Source organism: Pecten maximus, chromosome 8 (genome assembly GCF_902652985.1).
Source record: "Pecten maximus chromosome 8, xPecMax1.1, whole genome shotgun sequence".
Lineage (NCBI taxonomy): Eukaryota > Metazoa > Mollusca > Bivalvia > Pectinida > Pectinidae > Pecten > Pecten maximus.
In genome coordinates, this window is record NC_047022.1 from 41,420,766 (window position 1) to 41,437,488 (window position 16,723).

Here is a 16,723-nt window from a genome sequence, read left to right on the forward strand (position 1 = left end):
AGATGATAACAGACCTTTTATTTATTCAAGCTGATATGATATATTTGCATGTATCAAAAGCATGCATACCGTACATATACATTTGTGCATACAATATTCCACAACATAAATGTAGGCTATTGGATTTTTTTCTACGTAATTAGCTGTATAATTATATAATATTACGTAGTCGTACCTTGTTCATCCTATACAGGATGAGTTTAACATTATAGCGAGTAGATCACAATTAGCACCAGCCGCATAAGTCACAAATATATGTACAGTATACATGTAAATTGCTATTAACAAGAATATATGACCAGAGATATAAAATTAGTATTTTTCTGATATGACTTACCGGAATTTTAGAAAATTATATCCCAATCTATACACATACACAGAATAATTCGCGATTCACCATAAATTATCCAGTGAATTTGACACAAACACGGACACATAAAAACACTGTCCAAACACTGTACATGTATTGTCTCGGTAAAACCAGGATAAAAAAGCTCCTGGCGGCACCGCCGTGCCTAGTCCATTACCGAGTAAGTATATCCTTAATATTTACACAAAGTTTGATTCGTCCATGAGAAAACTGTCCGTGAGAGGGGTACCAACGTGAAGACGTCTTTTTCTACCATCGGTCAGTATAGCGAATAACTTGCCATCTGTGCTGTACGAGTTCTTAACACATTTAAGTCTATAGGCGTCCTTTAAGATCTGTTGGTTCATCTTGGTAAGATCTTCGAATATCGTGTACCTGGTCCTCTTCAGCTTGGAACGGGCTTTCACGATCTGGATTTTCTTCCGACGATGCGTGAACTTCACGATCACATTCCGAGGTCTATCCCGGTTAAATTTCCCGAGGCGGTGAGCTATGTCAATGTCACAACTCGTAATAGGGACATTGAGTTTGGTAGAAACAAAGTTCACAATTTTATCCACGCAGTCTTCAGTTGTCTCAGACTCAGACGTGTCTTCCAAACCGCGAATTCTGATTGAATTCTTGCGACCATGTTGTTCCAGGTCGTTGTGACGAGATATGTTATCGTCCTTGGAACACCGCAGATCAATCACTTGTGCCTCCAGGTTTCCTATTGTCTGTCGGAGACTCTCATTCTCCGTTTCCAATTCGAACACACGACCCCTGAGTTCATCGGCCAATTCCCTGTTTTCCTCTCTGATAGTATCTCGGAGTCTCTTCATTTTAGTATCGAAATCAGACTTTGTTATGAGAGTCGATAACAAAGTCGTAATTTCCTCAAGTCTCTCATCAATATTTTTTTCCCAACCAGTTCCCCTGGTCTTGACTCCGGACGATCCTCCCGTGCTGTATTTCCTTTGGGTTGCCATGTTTCCTCAGGTGTACAAATGTATATAATATATCAGGAAGCACATTCAATAAATAAGTCCAGGTAAGTTATAATAGTATACATGTACTGTGAACAGTAGTCACTGGGTAGCTTTCAAATCATTGCCCTATCTCCATAGTCCAAAAAGACACATTTCTGTGATACACACGAAAGTAGAAGATACACAGTCTGATAAAGTGTCCACTTATGAAGATTTCCACTAGTAAAATATTTCACAAAATTCAATAATAGTGCGTAAAAAATAGTTTTTCGTTGGAGCTCTGGACAATGGACTACCCAGGCCCAGGCATGCGCACTCTCTCCTAGTTATATAGACATGTTATACTGACAACTATCTAACCTAGTTATATAGACATGTTATACTGACAACTACCTAACCTAGTTATATAGACATGTTATACTGACAACTACCTAACCTAGTCATATAGACATGTTATACTGACAACTACCTAACCTAGTTATATAAACATGTTATACTGACAACTACCTAACCTAGTTATATAGACATGTTATACTGACAACTACCTAACCTAGCCATATAGACATGTTATACTGACAACTACCTAACCTAGTTATATAGACATGTTATACTGACAACTACCTAACCTAGCCATATAGACATGTTATACTGACAACTACCTAACCTAGTTATATAGACATGTTATACAGACATCTACCTAACCTAGTTATATAGACATGTTATACTGACAACTACCTAACCAAGTTATATAGACATGTTATACTGACAACTACATAACCTAGTTATATAGACATGTTATACTGACAACTACCTAACCTAGCCATATAGACATGTTATACAGACATCTACCTAACCTAGTTATATAGACATGTTATACTGACAACTACCTAACCTAGCCATACAGACATGTTATGCTGACAACTACCTAACCTAGTTATATAGACATGTTATACAGACATCTACCTAACCTAGTTATATAGACATGTTATACTGACAACTACCTAACCTAGTTATATAGACATGTTATACTGACAACTACCTAACCTAGTTATATAGACATGTTATACTGACAACTACCTAACCTAGTTATATAGACATGTTATACTGACAACTACCTAACTTAGCCATACAGACATGTTATACTGACAACTACCTAACCTAGTTATATAGACATGTTATACTGACAACTACCAAACCTAGTTATATAGACATGTTATACAGACAACTACCTAACCTAGTTATATAGACATGTTATACTGACAACTACCTAACTTAGCCATACAGACATGTTATACTGACAACTACCTAACCTAACCATATAGACATGTTATAGACAACTACCTAACCTAGTTATATAGACATGTCATACTGACAACTACCTAACCTAGTTATATAGACATGTTATACTGACAACTACCTAACCTAGTTATATGGACATGTTATACTGACAACTACCGAACCTAGTTATATAGACATGTTATACTGACAACTACCTAACCTAGTCATATATACATGTTATACTGACAAGTTCCTTACCTAGTTATATAGACATGTTATACTGACAACTACCTAACCTAGTTATATAGACATGTTATACTGACAACTACCTAACCTAGTTATATAGCCATGTTATACTGACAACTACCTAACTTAGTAATATAGACATGTATACTGACAACTACCTAACCTAGTTATAAAGACATGTTATACTGACAACTACCTAACCTAGTTATATAGACATGTTATACTGACAACTACCTAACCTAGTTATATAGCCATGTTATACAGACAACTACCTAACCTAGTTATATAGACATGTTATACTGATAACTACATAACCTAGTTATATAGACATGTTATACTGACAACTACCTAACCTAGTTATATAGACATGTTATACTGACAACTACCTAACCTAGTTATATAGACATGTTATACTGACAACTATCTAACCTAGTTATATAGACATGTTATACTGACAACTACCTAACCTAGTTATATAGACATGTTATACTGACAACTACCTAACCTAGTTATATAGACATGTTATACTGACAACTACATAACCTAGTTATATAGACATATTATACAGACAACTACCTAACCTAGTTATACAGACATGTTATACTGACAACTACCTAACCTAGTTATATAGACATGTTATACTGACAACTACCTAACCTAGTTATATAGACATGTTATACTGACAACTACCTAACCTAGTTATATAGACATGTTATACTGACAACTACCTAACCTAGTTATATAGACATGTTATACTGACAACTACCTAACCTAGTTATACAGACATGTTATACTGACAACTACCTAACCTAGTTATACAGCCATGTTATACCGACCACTACCTAACCTAGTTATATAGACATGTTATACTGACAACTACCTAACCTAGTTATATAAACATGTTATACTGACAACTACCTAACCTAGTTATATAGATATGTTATACTGACAACTACCTAACCTAGTTATACAGACATGTAATACTGACAACTACCTAACCTAGTTATATAGACATGTTATACTGACAACTACCTAACCTAGTTATATAGACATGTTATACTGGCAATTACCTAACCTAGTTATATAGATATGTTATACTGACAACTACCTAACCTAGTTATACAGACATGTAATACTGACAACTACTTAACCTAGTTATACAGACATGTAATACTGACAACTACCTAACCTAGTTATATAGACATGTTATACTGACAACTACCTAAACTAGTTATATAGATATGTTATACTGACAACTACCTAACCTAGTTATATAGCCATGTTATACAGACAACTACCTAACCTAGTTATATAGACATGTTATACTGACAACTACCTAACCTAGTTATATAGACATGTTATACTGACAACTACCTAACCTAGTTATATATACATGTTACACTGACAACTACCTTACCTAGTTATATAGACATGTTATACTGACAACTACCTAACCTAGTCATATAGACATGTTATAATGACAACTACCTAACCTAGTTATATAGACATGTTATACAGACATCTACCTAACCTAGTTATATAGACATGTAATACTGACAACTACCTAACCTAGTTTTATAGACATGTTATACTGACAACTACCTAACCTAGCTATATAGACATGTAATACTGACAACTACCTAACCTAGTTATACTGACATGTTATACTGACAACTACCTAACCTAGTTATATTGACATGTTATACTGACATTACATGTCAGTAACACGCTCTCTTATATAATACAATAGAACATGTACAAGAAGACGCAACTAAAGGACAATGTGCATTTCCATATTGTTCGAATGGCGTCTTCTTATCAATGTTGACACTAATCCGTCATTGTTTAATCAAATATAGCTTACACGTGTAAATATGCGCGTATAATAGTGACATTGGGAGATACAATTACGCCGGACCGTCGGAAGGTTGGATTTTTATTGGTCAACTGAAGTTTGATCTTTTGTATGTTCACAGAATGGTGTCTTTCGGAGATCAAATCCGATGTAATTTTTCATTAAGGGTTTAAATGTGAAACCCATCTGGCAATTTCAGTTTACTTTTCTTTTGGCACAATAATAAAACATGTATAGCAAAATATGTATTCAAGACACCATGACAATATTTTCTTTACAAATAAAGATATGTGTGCGGGTGTCGATCTGTTTCAACTCATGCGAAGTTCCTAGCGGGTGACCAGTGTATACTACTCCATATTACACAGGGTCAGTGTAGTACATACGGTCATGAACTATATCACTGACCTGGAAGCCTTGCTTACATTCGATTTGATTTTGGTGTATTTGGGAATGGTAATAATAGACGGAGAGGGTGGGGATTAAAATCACTCGGCCCTGTCTATACAAAACCAACTGTACAATCAGGATACTCAAAAACATACACATACAGTGTACCATTCTCACTATGTAAACTAAGCAGGCGTAACAGCTTTAATCTCAAAAATAAAATTGTACGTACCTGCTTCATTAGCAAAGACATTGAACATATACAAGTTATCTGCTATATTCGCAATATCTTAACAAATACATTTTTTAAAACGATACGTTCTTAGTGAAAAATTGATACTGATTTCAACAAAAGATTCGGGAGAAGTACGATATCAATAAGAAGACAAAATCACAAAACAAAACCAAAATACGAACAAGAATGATAGACTTTTACGGAAACTATTTCGAACGGTACAAGGACAATACGCCCTTGGCCCAGTTGTTCAAAATATGATTAGCTCCGTCATTAGTGAAATTCTCATCCACCTTTACTTGTAAATCCGTGTGTATGTAATCATTAACACGGACTTATAGGAGGGACTGATGGGTGTTATAGTTTCATAAAATTTTGTCGAATTGGTTTTACCAGACATAATTTTATCAGGGTTTTTAGAATTGTTGTTTAACCGTGATTAGCCTAATCAACTTTTGAACAACTGGGTCCAGGTGTTCCTGCAAGGTAACCGTCCTGTAAAACTAGGTCACGGAGACCACCGTCATGTAAAACTAGGTCACGGGCGTCTAGGAGTTTCTACATTGTAATATCGCAGATTGGGGAGATCATGGTGGCTCGTTAGGGTCAAATGTCAAATCTCACATTCTCGACCTTAGATGGAAAACGCGAGAATACAAAAACGCGACGGCGAGAATGCGAAAACGCAAAAATGCGGAAGAGCGGAAACGCACGAATGCAAAAACTCGAAGGCGAGATTGCGAAAATGAGATATTGCAAGGTATATATCGGTGATAGACGAAAATGAGATATTGGTCTCGCACTCTCACCGTCGCGATTTTGCTCCCTCGCTGTGACGTGTTCGCATTCTCGCGTTTTCCACCTAAGGATCATTCGAGATTTGATATATGACCCTAACGAGCCACCATAGGAGATATCATGAATGTATTCAAGATTATGAACACATTCCATGATGATAAAGTCACGAAAAACTATTTTAATCAGGATACAGAATCCAGAACGAGAGGTAACAAACAGAAACTGAAAAAGAAACTTTGTAAAATTGGACATTCGAAAGAACTCGTTTGCTTCAGAACTACTGAGTCTCAGAACAGTCTTCACGGAGCTGTAATAATCCAGGCGGTAACAATTAAAGACTTTGATATTAATTTGGACAATCACTGGAAACATCTTGAACTGAAATTTAATCATCTGACTAACTGCTGTTCAATCACCAGAAGTGTTTATTAAATATATGTGTTATTTCTGATATGACATAGAGGCACTATTATAATAATAACGTCCTAATAAATCCTATTAAATGAGCTTGTCAAGACGTTTATCAACGGACGGAACCATTTCCATTTTCCTAGTTTTTACTTCAATGCTGCCTAGGTGCTTTCTGTACAAATGGTGTTTTTAAATGATTTTAATAATTTTTTTTCTGAATTCGACTGGTTGTGTATCTCCGTTTAATAAGATATATTCACCACGCCAAGGTTTAAAATTTATGATAAATCATGCTAGAACATAAACTGTATTATAGATGTTAACATCCGGAATCGTTTTTCCATCCAAGCGTTAATTGAGGCTGTGTTTATTAATGACGTTTAATCATAAGACATTAATAAGTTTACTAACCTCGTTAAGTCTTCACCACTCATTCCGTTCGTTGATTTACAAATGTATTCTACAATGACTTATTTGACCCAATTTTCGAAATGCCGATCAAATAGACAACAGTCCCCTGAGTCAGTAGTAAATGTTTATCGCGTGATCATAGTAAAGATTTATGTCTATTTCAGGCTCGAGTAAGACTGATGTGCCTTTATGACGAATGATGACACATTCTTAGGGACACCAAATATTTTTTAAGCAAATTGGCAATTTTCAAACTATACTATAGAAATAACCCAATATAAATTCAAACAAGACCGAAAAATCCTTACCAGGGAAGGCTATCAGGGAAAAACTTCACACGATAAACTTTGGTATAAAAAGGAAACAAAAAGTTTAAAGTTATCAATGCTTAATATAAACGGTGTCTGACAACACATTTGAATGATTATAAACAAATTCAAACATAAAAGACATAAATCAGTTTTTAATTTAAATGTCACAACAGGTCAACCGAAAAAAAAGCATCAGGTGTACTTGATTTACCTATACTCTTCCCAGAGAAGTAAACAAGAAACAATTATCATCGACACAAAAGATGGCCGATAGTGACCGAAGGAGACACAAACGATGGCGATAGATACCTTAGTAATTAAAAGGCTGTGATGACATATCGCTAACAGACGTTAGGCATTGGACTCTCACGGAAAACCAATACTTAGCTAATTAATAAAGATATCAATATTTTAAGTTTCTTTTCAATCTCAGGAATAAAGACAGAACATGATATTGTATTTTTATTTTAAACTTGAAAAGAACTAAATAATGATAATAAAATGTTAAAAGTTTGATATCAGCCCTGATGTATGAGTGAACCAGAATAAGCCAATCAAAGTAATTTAACATTTTACGTCTTTCAATACCATGCTATTTGTTGAAAAGAGTTCGGGCTGTGAATGAATAGGCATCGGCAAGTAAATCAGCAGTTTATATGTGACAAGGTCGAGTAACGCATTACTTTTACTCCTGAGAGCCAGTACTAAGCTATAAAATGACAGTTGATATGTACGTCAAACAAGTAGGTTGAAACCTTTTAAAACACCCAACCCTTAACACTAAATGAGTATTTCAATCTAGATGCCTGAAACATACACCACTTAAATCGGCTTTCAAAGTGCAACCTGTCTGTGTTAGCCTGCCTGACTAACCTAAATAAATTGTTCCTGAATAATAGGTGAGGCGGTTTACACGATGCAATACTGGCGAGGCCGTAACATTAATATAGCATGGTGAAACATCATCAAGGGTAAGATCGCTTTGAAACTACCTAGAGTCATGCTGTGGTAAAATTAACTTTTCAACTTTGATACACGACAGACTGGTGGACTAGGGTACAAACACTGGGTCAGTACATACACGACGGAATGATGGACTAGGGTACAAACACTGGGTCAATATATACACGACGGAATGATGGACTAGGGTACAAACACTGGGTCAATATATACACGACGGACTGGTGGACTAGGGTACAAACACTCGGTTAATATATACACGACGGACTGATGGACTAGGGTACAAACACTGGGTCAATATATACACGACGGACTGATGGACTAGGGTACAAACACTGGGTCAATATATACACGACGGCCTGGTGGACTAGGGTACAAACACTGGGTCAATATATACACGACGGAATGATGGACTAGGGTACAAACACTCGGTCAATATATACACGACGGACTGGTGGACTAGGGTACAAACACTCGGTCAATATATACACGACGGAATGATGGACTAGGGTACAAACACTGGGTCAATATATACACGATGGACTGACGGACTAGGGTACAAACACTGGGTCAATATATAGACGACAGACTGGTGCACTAGGGTACAAACACTCGGTCAATATATACACGGTGGACTGGTGGACTGGGGTACAAACACTGGGTCAATATATACACGACGGACTAGGGTACAAACACTCGGTCAATATATACACGACGGACTAGGGTACAAACACTCGGTCAATATATACACGACGGACTAGGGTACAAACACTCGGTCAATATATACACGACGGACTAGGGTACAAACACTCGGTCAATATATACACGACGGACTGGTGGACTAGGGTACAAACACTCGGTCAATATATACACGACGGACTGACGGACTAGGGTACAAACACTGGGTCAATATATACACGATGGACTGGCGGACTAGGGTACAAACACTGGGTCAATATATACACGATGGACTGGTGGACTAGGGTACAAACACTCGGTCAATATATACACGACAGACTGGTGGACTAGGGTACAAACACTGGGTCAATATATACACGATGGACTGGCGGACTAGGGTACAAACACTGGGTCAATATATACACGACGGACTGATGGACTAGGGTACAAACACTGGGTCAATATATACACGATGGACTGGTGGACTAGGGTACAAACACTGGGTCAGTATATACACGATGGACTGACGGACTAGGGTACAAACACTCGGTCAATATATACACGACGGACTGGTGGACTAGGGTACAAACACTCGGTCAATATATACACGACGGACTAGGGTACAAACACTCGGTCAATATATACACGATGGACTGGTGGACTAGGGTACAAACACTGGGTCAATATATACACGATGGACTGACGGACTAGGGTACAAACGCTGGGTCAATATATACACGATGGACTGACGGACTAGGGTACAAACACTGGGTCAATATATACACGATGGACTGACGGACTAGGGTACAAACACTGGGTCAATATATACACGACGGACTGGTGGACTAGGGTACAAACACTGGGTCAGTATATACACGATGGACTGACGGACTAGGGTACAAACACTCGGTCAATATATACACGACGGACTGGTGGACTAGGGTACAAACACTGGGTCAGTATATACACGATGGACTGGATGAACTAGGGTACAAACACTTGGTCAATATATAGATATATGGAATCAAAATGTCTACGTTCACCGATTTGACCTACATTTGTACGACGGGTGTCGTCGATTTGACCTACATTTGTATGGCGGGTGTGGTCGATTTGACCTACATTTGTACGACGGGTGTCATCCATTTGACCTACATTTGTACAGCGGGTGTCATCGATTTGACCTAGACGGTGTAACCGACTAAGCGGAAGACGTCTATACTTTTGTAACACCTGGTCATAGAGTATCCTTGTGTGTGAGGCGTCTCTGTAGAATGTTGTATATTAGTTTTTGGTGACCGTAACTTTCGTCCATTGGCAGTTTGACAAAGAATATATTGGGTTACGTAAACAGCTTGAGTTTAGATATTACCTTATACTAGACACGGTTATTTAACACCGTCTCCTTCTTTTACAGTACCACACGTACATGTAAGAATACATGAATTAAAAGGATATAATACCGGTATATGTAAACCTTACCAACTCCTCATCAGTATTCTATCCTGAAAGTTCACATCATCACAGGTATGACGTCATAACTGTAACAATGAATACCACTTTAGGATAAACGGGTGTTTTATTCCTTGAATATATGTTATACTGAATTGAACATTGCCGTTAACTCATTAATTAAACCATATATATGGTAAGTATAAATGCATTGTTAAGAGCAGGTGCGCTGTTGAAAAAAAACTGGTCAATACTGTTTGTTAAACCTGGGTACACCACTCTCCGCCAAGTGGTCTTTAGGTTACTGGTCAAGCATTGAGAAAAGGAAACCTTGTTTATTTTTCTGACGATCGTTATACAAATGTACATTTCACTGGGTGTCACCTGGTATAGGCTACATTGTTCTGGGAATCAAACAAATCTCAATAATAAATTTCTTCGCGTGGTAAACAGGGGAGGTGTTATTCTTGTAAATTTATTGAAAGAATTCATTTGTTTGAAAACCAGTCTATGGTTGTACAGAACTAAACCTCGTTTCTTCACCTCGCAATTCTTACGTTTTAACGTTATAACATTTTACACCGTGAAATCATGCCATGTCGAGAGTTACTCGAAACACCTTTACAGACCTCTAACAGGAAGTTTGGATGATACAGTGTCAAATGATGTTTCATTCCGATGCCTTCTCACTTAGCAACATTCTGTATTTTGGTATCAGTTTATTATGAAGATACAATACAATGATGAGAAGTTAGATCTGATGGGATGCTTACGTATCTTATGTGCTCACGTGCAATAACAATAGCGCATTTAATTGTATACTATTGAACACAGTTCAAAATTATCATCATAAAGTAGTCAACATTTTACATACGGTGAAGACTAGTAATGACAGATCGTTTACTAACTGTCGGGACAACTTTTGTCCACAATATGCTAATGTGAGTAACGCAGTCCGTTTTAATGTACTCATCTGTTATGATGTGAGTAACGCAGTCCGTTTTAATGTACTCATCTGTTATGATGTGAGTAACGCAGTCCGTTTTAATGTACTCATCTGTTATGATGTGAGTAACGCCGTCCGTTTTAATGTACTCATCTGTTATGATGTGAGTAACGCAGTCCGTTTTAATGTACTCATCTGTTATGATGTGAGTAAAGCAGTCCGTTTTAATGTACCCACCTGTTACGATGTGAGTAAAGCAGTCCGTTTTAATGTACCCACCTGTTACGATGAACTCCCTGAATAACATCATTCCTGTGTCCAGTAAACAGACTGGCGAAAATCTTCTTCATCACAGGGTGATTTTCGTTACTTCCGTGTTAATAACTCCATCGAAAATTCTGAAATTTTAAACTTTTGATTAAGACTAACTCGAAACTTTTCCTTAAATATATTGTTGTCTTATCAATATCGTATTCTCCAACACTATGCCAGTAATGTGTATTTATCAATGAAATTGACTTAATAACATACGCACTCATCAATCTGCATTCCATCAATTAAATCTACTGTGACGTTGTTGTTACACAGTATTCCAAAGTTTATAAACATGACATTTTGTGGAAGTTTTGATACTTATTCAATTACGGGATCCTTAATACATTCTATTCATTATATATGTGAAAAGTTTACTCTTTGTATGAGCTCCTGTCAATACGATTAGTCCTTTTCACGATTAAGGTATTGTCGTCTGGTGTTGACAGCTATCCCCGTAGTCATTTGGAAATCCCATTTAACAATTGGATAGTTTATATAAACGCCCCGTGTGATAAATACCACATTCACAGCATGGCTGATTTATAAAACAAAATAAACTTTCTACTCAACAAAAAAACCTGTTTTCCTTCTTTGTACTTGTAAATTTGTCCCCTCTCAGAAAGTACATTGACGCCGGTAAAAAATACGGTTCTTTATAAAATCTATCGATCGCTATTTAAATGTTCATATCTGTGTAATATTTTCATAATTTTTGAAAAAGTCAAAAGTAATTATTTTTTCAACATTTCAAAGTAATTCCCATAATATCTCCAACACGTGTGAAATGATGCAAGTTGTCTCACCTGTAAATTGCTGTATGCAGCTAATGAAGATGTGCCACTTACAGCATCCAGTTAACGCACGTGTCAGCACGCGGTCTTACGTCGTCAGGAACATGGAGTTGCGTCACCGGAATGTTACAGTCACGATGGAATGGATTGTTTTAAACAATTTACCGCAAATCCAAGCACATATACCTCCCAGCTACATATGTGACCTAGTATGTAAGATCTAATAATGCCCCGTCTTTACAGTAGGTAACACTTCAGTGAGTAGAACAGCGTATTAATATTCACCGGGCGTAACCGACCTGTATTTACAACGTCATCGTGAAAATGGTCTACCCTCTCAGTACACGACCGGCGAGCCCAGCTCTCACTAATACCTGTCTACGTGTTAGGTAGAAAGGTGAGGTGTTTGGTTATCAGAAGGAATCCGAAATTCCAACTGTGAGAATGTCTTAGAAATACATAGCGTAATCTCAGTGACGATGTTTCGTGGATTAATGTTAGTAATATGACGATGTTCTATATAATTTCTTTTGAAAGAACTAGTTTTTGTTTGTTGATACGATGAACATGCATACGAGATAGTTATATAACAAGTTTGTATCGAGTCTTACTACTACCTTGGGCCAGAAGGAATTATCCTTAAGTAGCTTAGTAGTAGAGAGTACCCTATCATATGAAAATGTTCCCGGGTCACGTGCTGCCCGGTACTGATACACTACTATATACAATGGTAAACTATAAAAACAGTAAATGTATTTAGATTAAACCTTCATTTTCTGTTGTGGCGAAAACTGAAGGACATTGACATTTAGCTCAAAATAAATAGAGGATATCTAATAGTATATTCAGTAATACCATATATATTTCACGAATGCGGCTAATATAGCGAGTAGCACGGATGATATATATATATGTATATGCCGCATGAGTGAAATATATGTTTTGTATTACTGAAGATACTGTTAGATATTACGTTTATTACATTTTATTTGAAAAATATCACTTTCATAGAATGAATTTTTTTTAACATTTCACCGGTAAAAATGTAATAAACTATAAATATACTTACTGGACCTCCCTTTTTCATTACAAACAACTGCAAGTAAGCCTTTACCCTAGTTGTATTGTGAGACCATTCATCACCAGATATGACCAACTTTTATGTTCTAAGGCTCTAGGACAACTCGAAGTGGAGATATGCGTATGGTGACTGAACCAATTCATGATTCAGTGGCCATGAGAGATTTGTTTTGTGAAAACTATTATGGTGTTGCTAATGTATGACAGTGGTTGTCCACCATGTAGCGTGGGTTATCAGACTATATAAATAAAACCTACAATGAAGTAATGGCTATCATGGTCCCAGCGTCAATACACAAATAAAAGACAGGGTCAGCACCAAACCAAAACGGTTCACAGGTAGAACAATACAACCAGGGAAAGTAACATTTCCAGCATACGTCATCAACGTCGATTTGGGACGAAGTGGTGGTACTGGATGATCTAGAAAACATACTGCAATTTTATAATGTATGAATAAGGTATTTGTAGAATGTAAAATATCAGAGATTTTTTCTGTTTTTGTTTCCATATTCTTACGACTCACCGATTTACAGTCAATAGATGGTTTATGACCAATTAACTCCTTAAGTCACTGTGCTGTCTGAAAGACTTAGTGATGCAAGACCGAATTTGTTTTCTGTCTTCATCATGCTTGATTTACAACAATACATAGTGTCCACTGGCATATACAACTTGTGTCCCCAATACGAGCAAAATTTGACGAAACTACATATTCAGGCTACTGACCTCATATATTTTTCAAATTCGATCGGATAATACACCGTGTCCTGATGAAAGGAGAGTACTTTTCCCATTCGCTCAACCAAAATATGTTAAAACACGACAAAAAGACAAATTACACCACCACTTCAACACATAATATAAAATGCACAAAGCTTCGACACACAACAATAGATTACACAAAGCTTCGACACACAAAAATAAATTACACAAAGCTTCAACACACAACAATAAATTACACAAAGCTTCGACACAAAAATAAATTACACAAAGCTTCGACACAAAAATAAATTACACAAAGCTTCGACACAAATATAAATTACACAAAGCTTCAACACAAAAATAAATTACACAAAGCTTAAACACATAAATAAATTACACAAAGCTTCAACACAAAAATAAATTACACAAAGCTTCGACACAAATATAAATTACACAAAGCTTCAACACAAAAATAAATTACACAAAGCTTAAACACAAAAATAAATTACACAAAACTTCGGCACAAAAATAAATTACACAAAACGTCAACACACAAAAATAAATTACACAAAGCTTCGACACACAAAAAAAATTACACAAAACGTCAACACACAAAAATAAATTACACAAAGCTTCGACACAAAAATAAATTTCATAAAGATTCGTTAAAAATAAATTACACAAAGCTTCAACACACAAAAATAAATTACACAAAGCTTCGACACACAAAGATAGATTACACAAAAGCTCCAACACACGAAAAAAAAATTACACAAAAGCTTCAACACACAAACATAAATTACACAAAAGCTTTGACACATGAAAGTAAATTGCGCAAAAGCTTCGACACACAAAGATAGATTACACAAAAGCTTCAACACACAAAAATAAATTACATAAAGATTCGTCACAAAAAATCTAAATTACACAAAGCTTCAACACACAGCGTAAACATTTATAACTTACCCAAAAGCAACAGGTATATATTACACCAAAGTGTCAACTTATATATGTAATTACTGACGCCAAAGCGGCAACATGTAAAATATGTAACACAATAGAGTCAATGTATACAATAAACTACACCAAAGCGTCAGTATATGAAATAAATTTCAGCACAGCATCGACATATAAGATATATTACACCAAAGCGTCAGCGTTTGAAAACATATTACACCAAAGCGTCAACGTTTAAAAACATATTACACCAAATCGTCAACGTAAAAAAACATATTACACCAAAGCGTTAACGTTAATAACATATTACACCAAAACGTCAACGTTTAAAAACATATTACACCAAAGCGTCAACGTTTAAAAACATATTACACCAAAGTGTCAACGTTTAAAAACATATTACACCAAAGCGTCAACGTTAAAAGACATATTACACCAACGCGTCAAAGTTAAAAAACGTATTACACCAAAGCGTTAACGTTAATAACATATTACACCAAAACGTCAACGTTTAAAAACATATTACACCAAAGCGGCAACGTTAAAAGACATATTACACCAACGCGTCAACATATAAAAGTAAATTACAACAAAACTTCAACACATAAAAATATCGTTTTTAATTAAAGTTCAACACAAGGAACCAAGAACAAACAGAATGATTGAATGTAAAAGACCTCAAAGGAACTGTAGAACGAACAACACTGTCAAAAACCGCCTGTAAAAGTGAGATAAACGTTTAACACGTGCAATTTATATTCAAATACAAAACGTTGGTAAATGCCAGTGTTTTGAGACTATTGTGTACATTAATTTTATACATTAAATACATTAAATACATTCGTACAAGTACAGAATTTATACATGTAAGAGCAGACTTCATTAAACACAAAACGTCAAAGAACTTTCTCTGTGTGCAATGAGATCTGGCAACCATCTTGTGTCACAAGTATCGGTAAACTCTTCTATTTCATATCTTACACGATATGATATACCAAGTTCAAATTCTTTATTACTTTAAACCACATGGTTTATCAGTATATGAATTACATGTACAACAAGTCCTCACAGTCCTCACAAATACTCACAACACCCACACTGATCCACACATACCCACCCACTCACACTGATCCACATACAAACTCACACACACCAATCCACACATGTACACTACAGCACATACACATCTATACCCACACACTCACACTGAACCACACACATGAACACCGGTCGGTTACATCTAGAATAGTGTAGAGGAATATCTTTCACACTTCAATAATTAAGTACATTGTTTTCACAGATTACAAATTCTGCCATGGAAATTACAGAAGTACGTAGGGGATTACAAACATGTTGTAGTTATATATTTTAGACATTTATATATTAATTACATATATATTAACAAATTGCTCAATACTAAGTGATTTCGAAAATACATACAACACTATTCAAAATTCAGCCTAACATTGTAACAGGCGGTCTCGTTTCTTATTACTTAAGGAAATGAATTTCGCCAAATTGGCCATATCTTTTATGTTATCAGTGCACAATAGTTTTATAAATTTA

General features: G+C 36.0%; 1 protein-coding gene across 1 annotated transcript in view; it reads right to left on the reverse strand.

Annotated features, from left to right (window-relative positions):
• Nucleotides 1-12,787, reverse strand: part of LOC117333542 (mucin-5AC-like) — a 69,497-nt gene extending 56,710 nt beyond the window's left edge. The window contains exons 1-2 of the mRNA XM_033892877.1: nt 12,428-12,787; nt 11,589-11,707 (exon numbers count right to left, since the gene is read on the reverse strand). Of these exons, the coding sequence (XP_033748768.1) occupies nt 11,589-11,619 (31 nt within the window). The 5' untranslated portion in view covers nt 11,620-11,707; nt 12,428-12,787. The remainder of the gene's footprint in view (nt 1-11,588; nt 11,708-12,427) is intronic.
• Nucleotides 12,788-16,723: the final 3,936 nt, after the last annotated feature.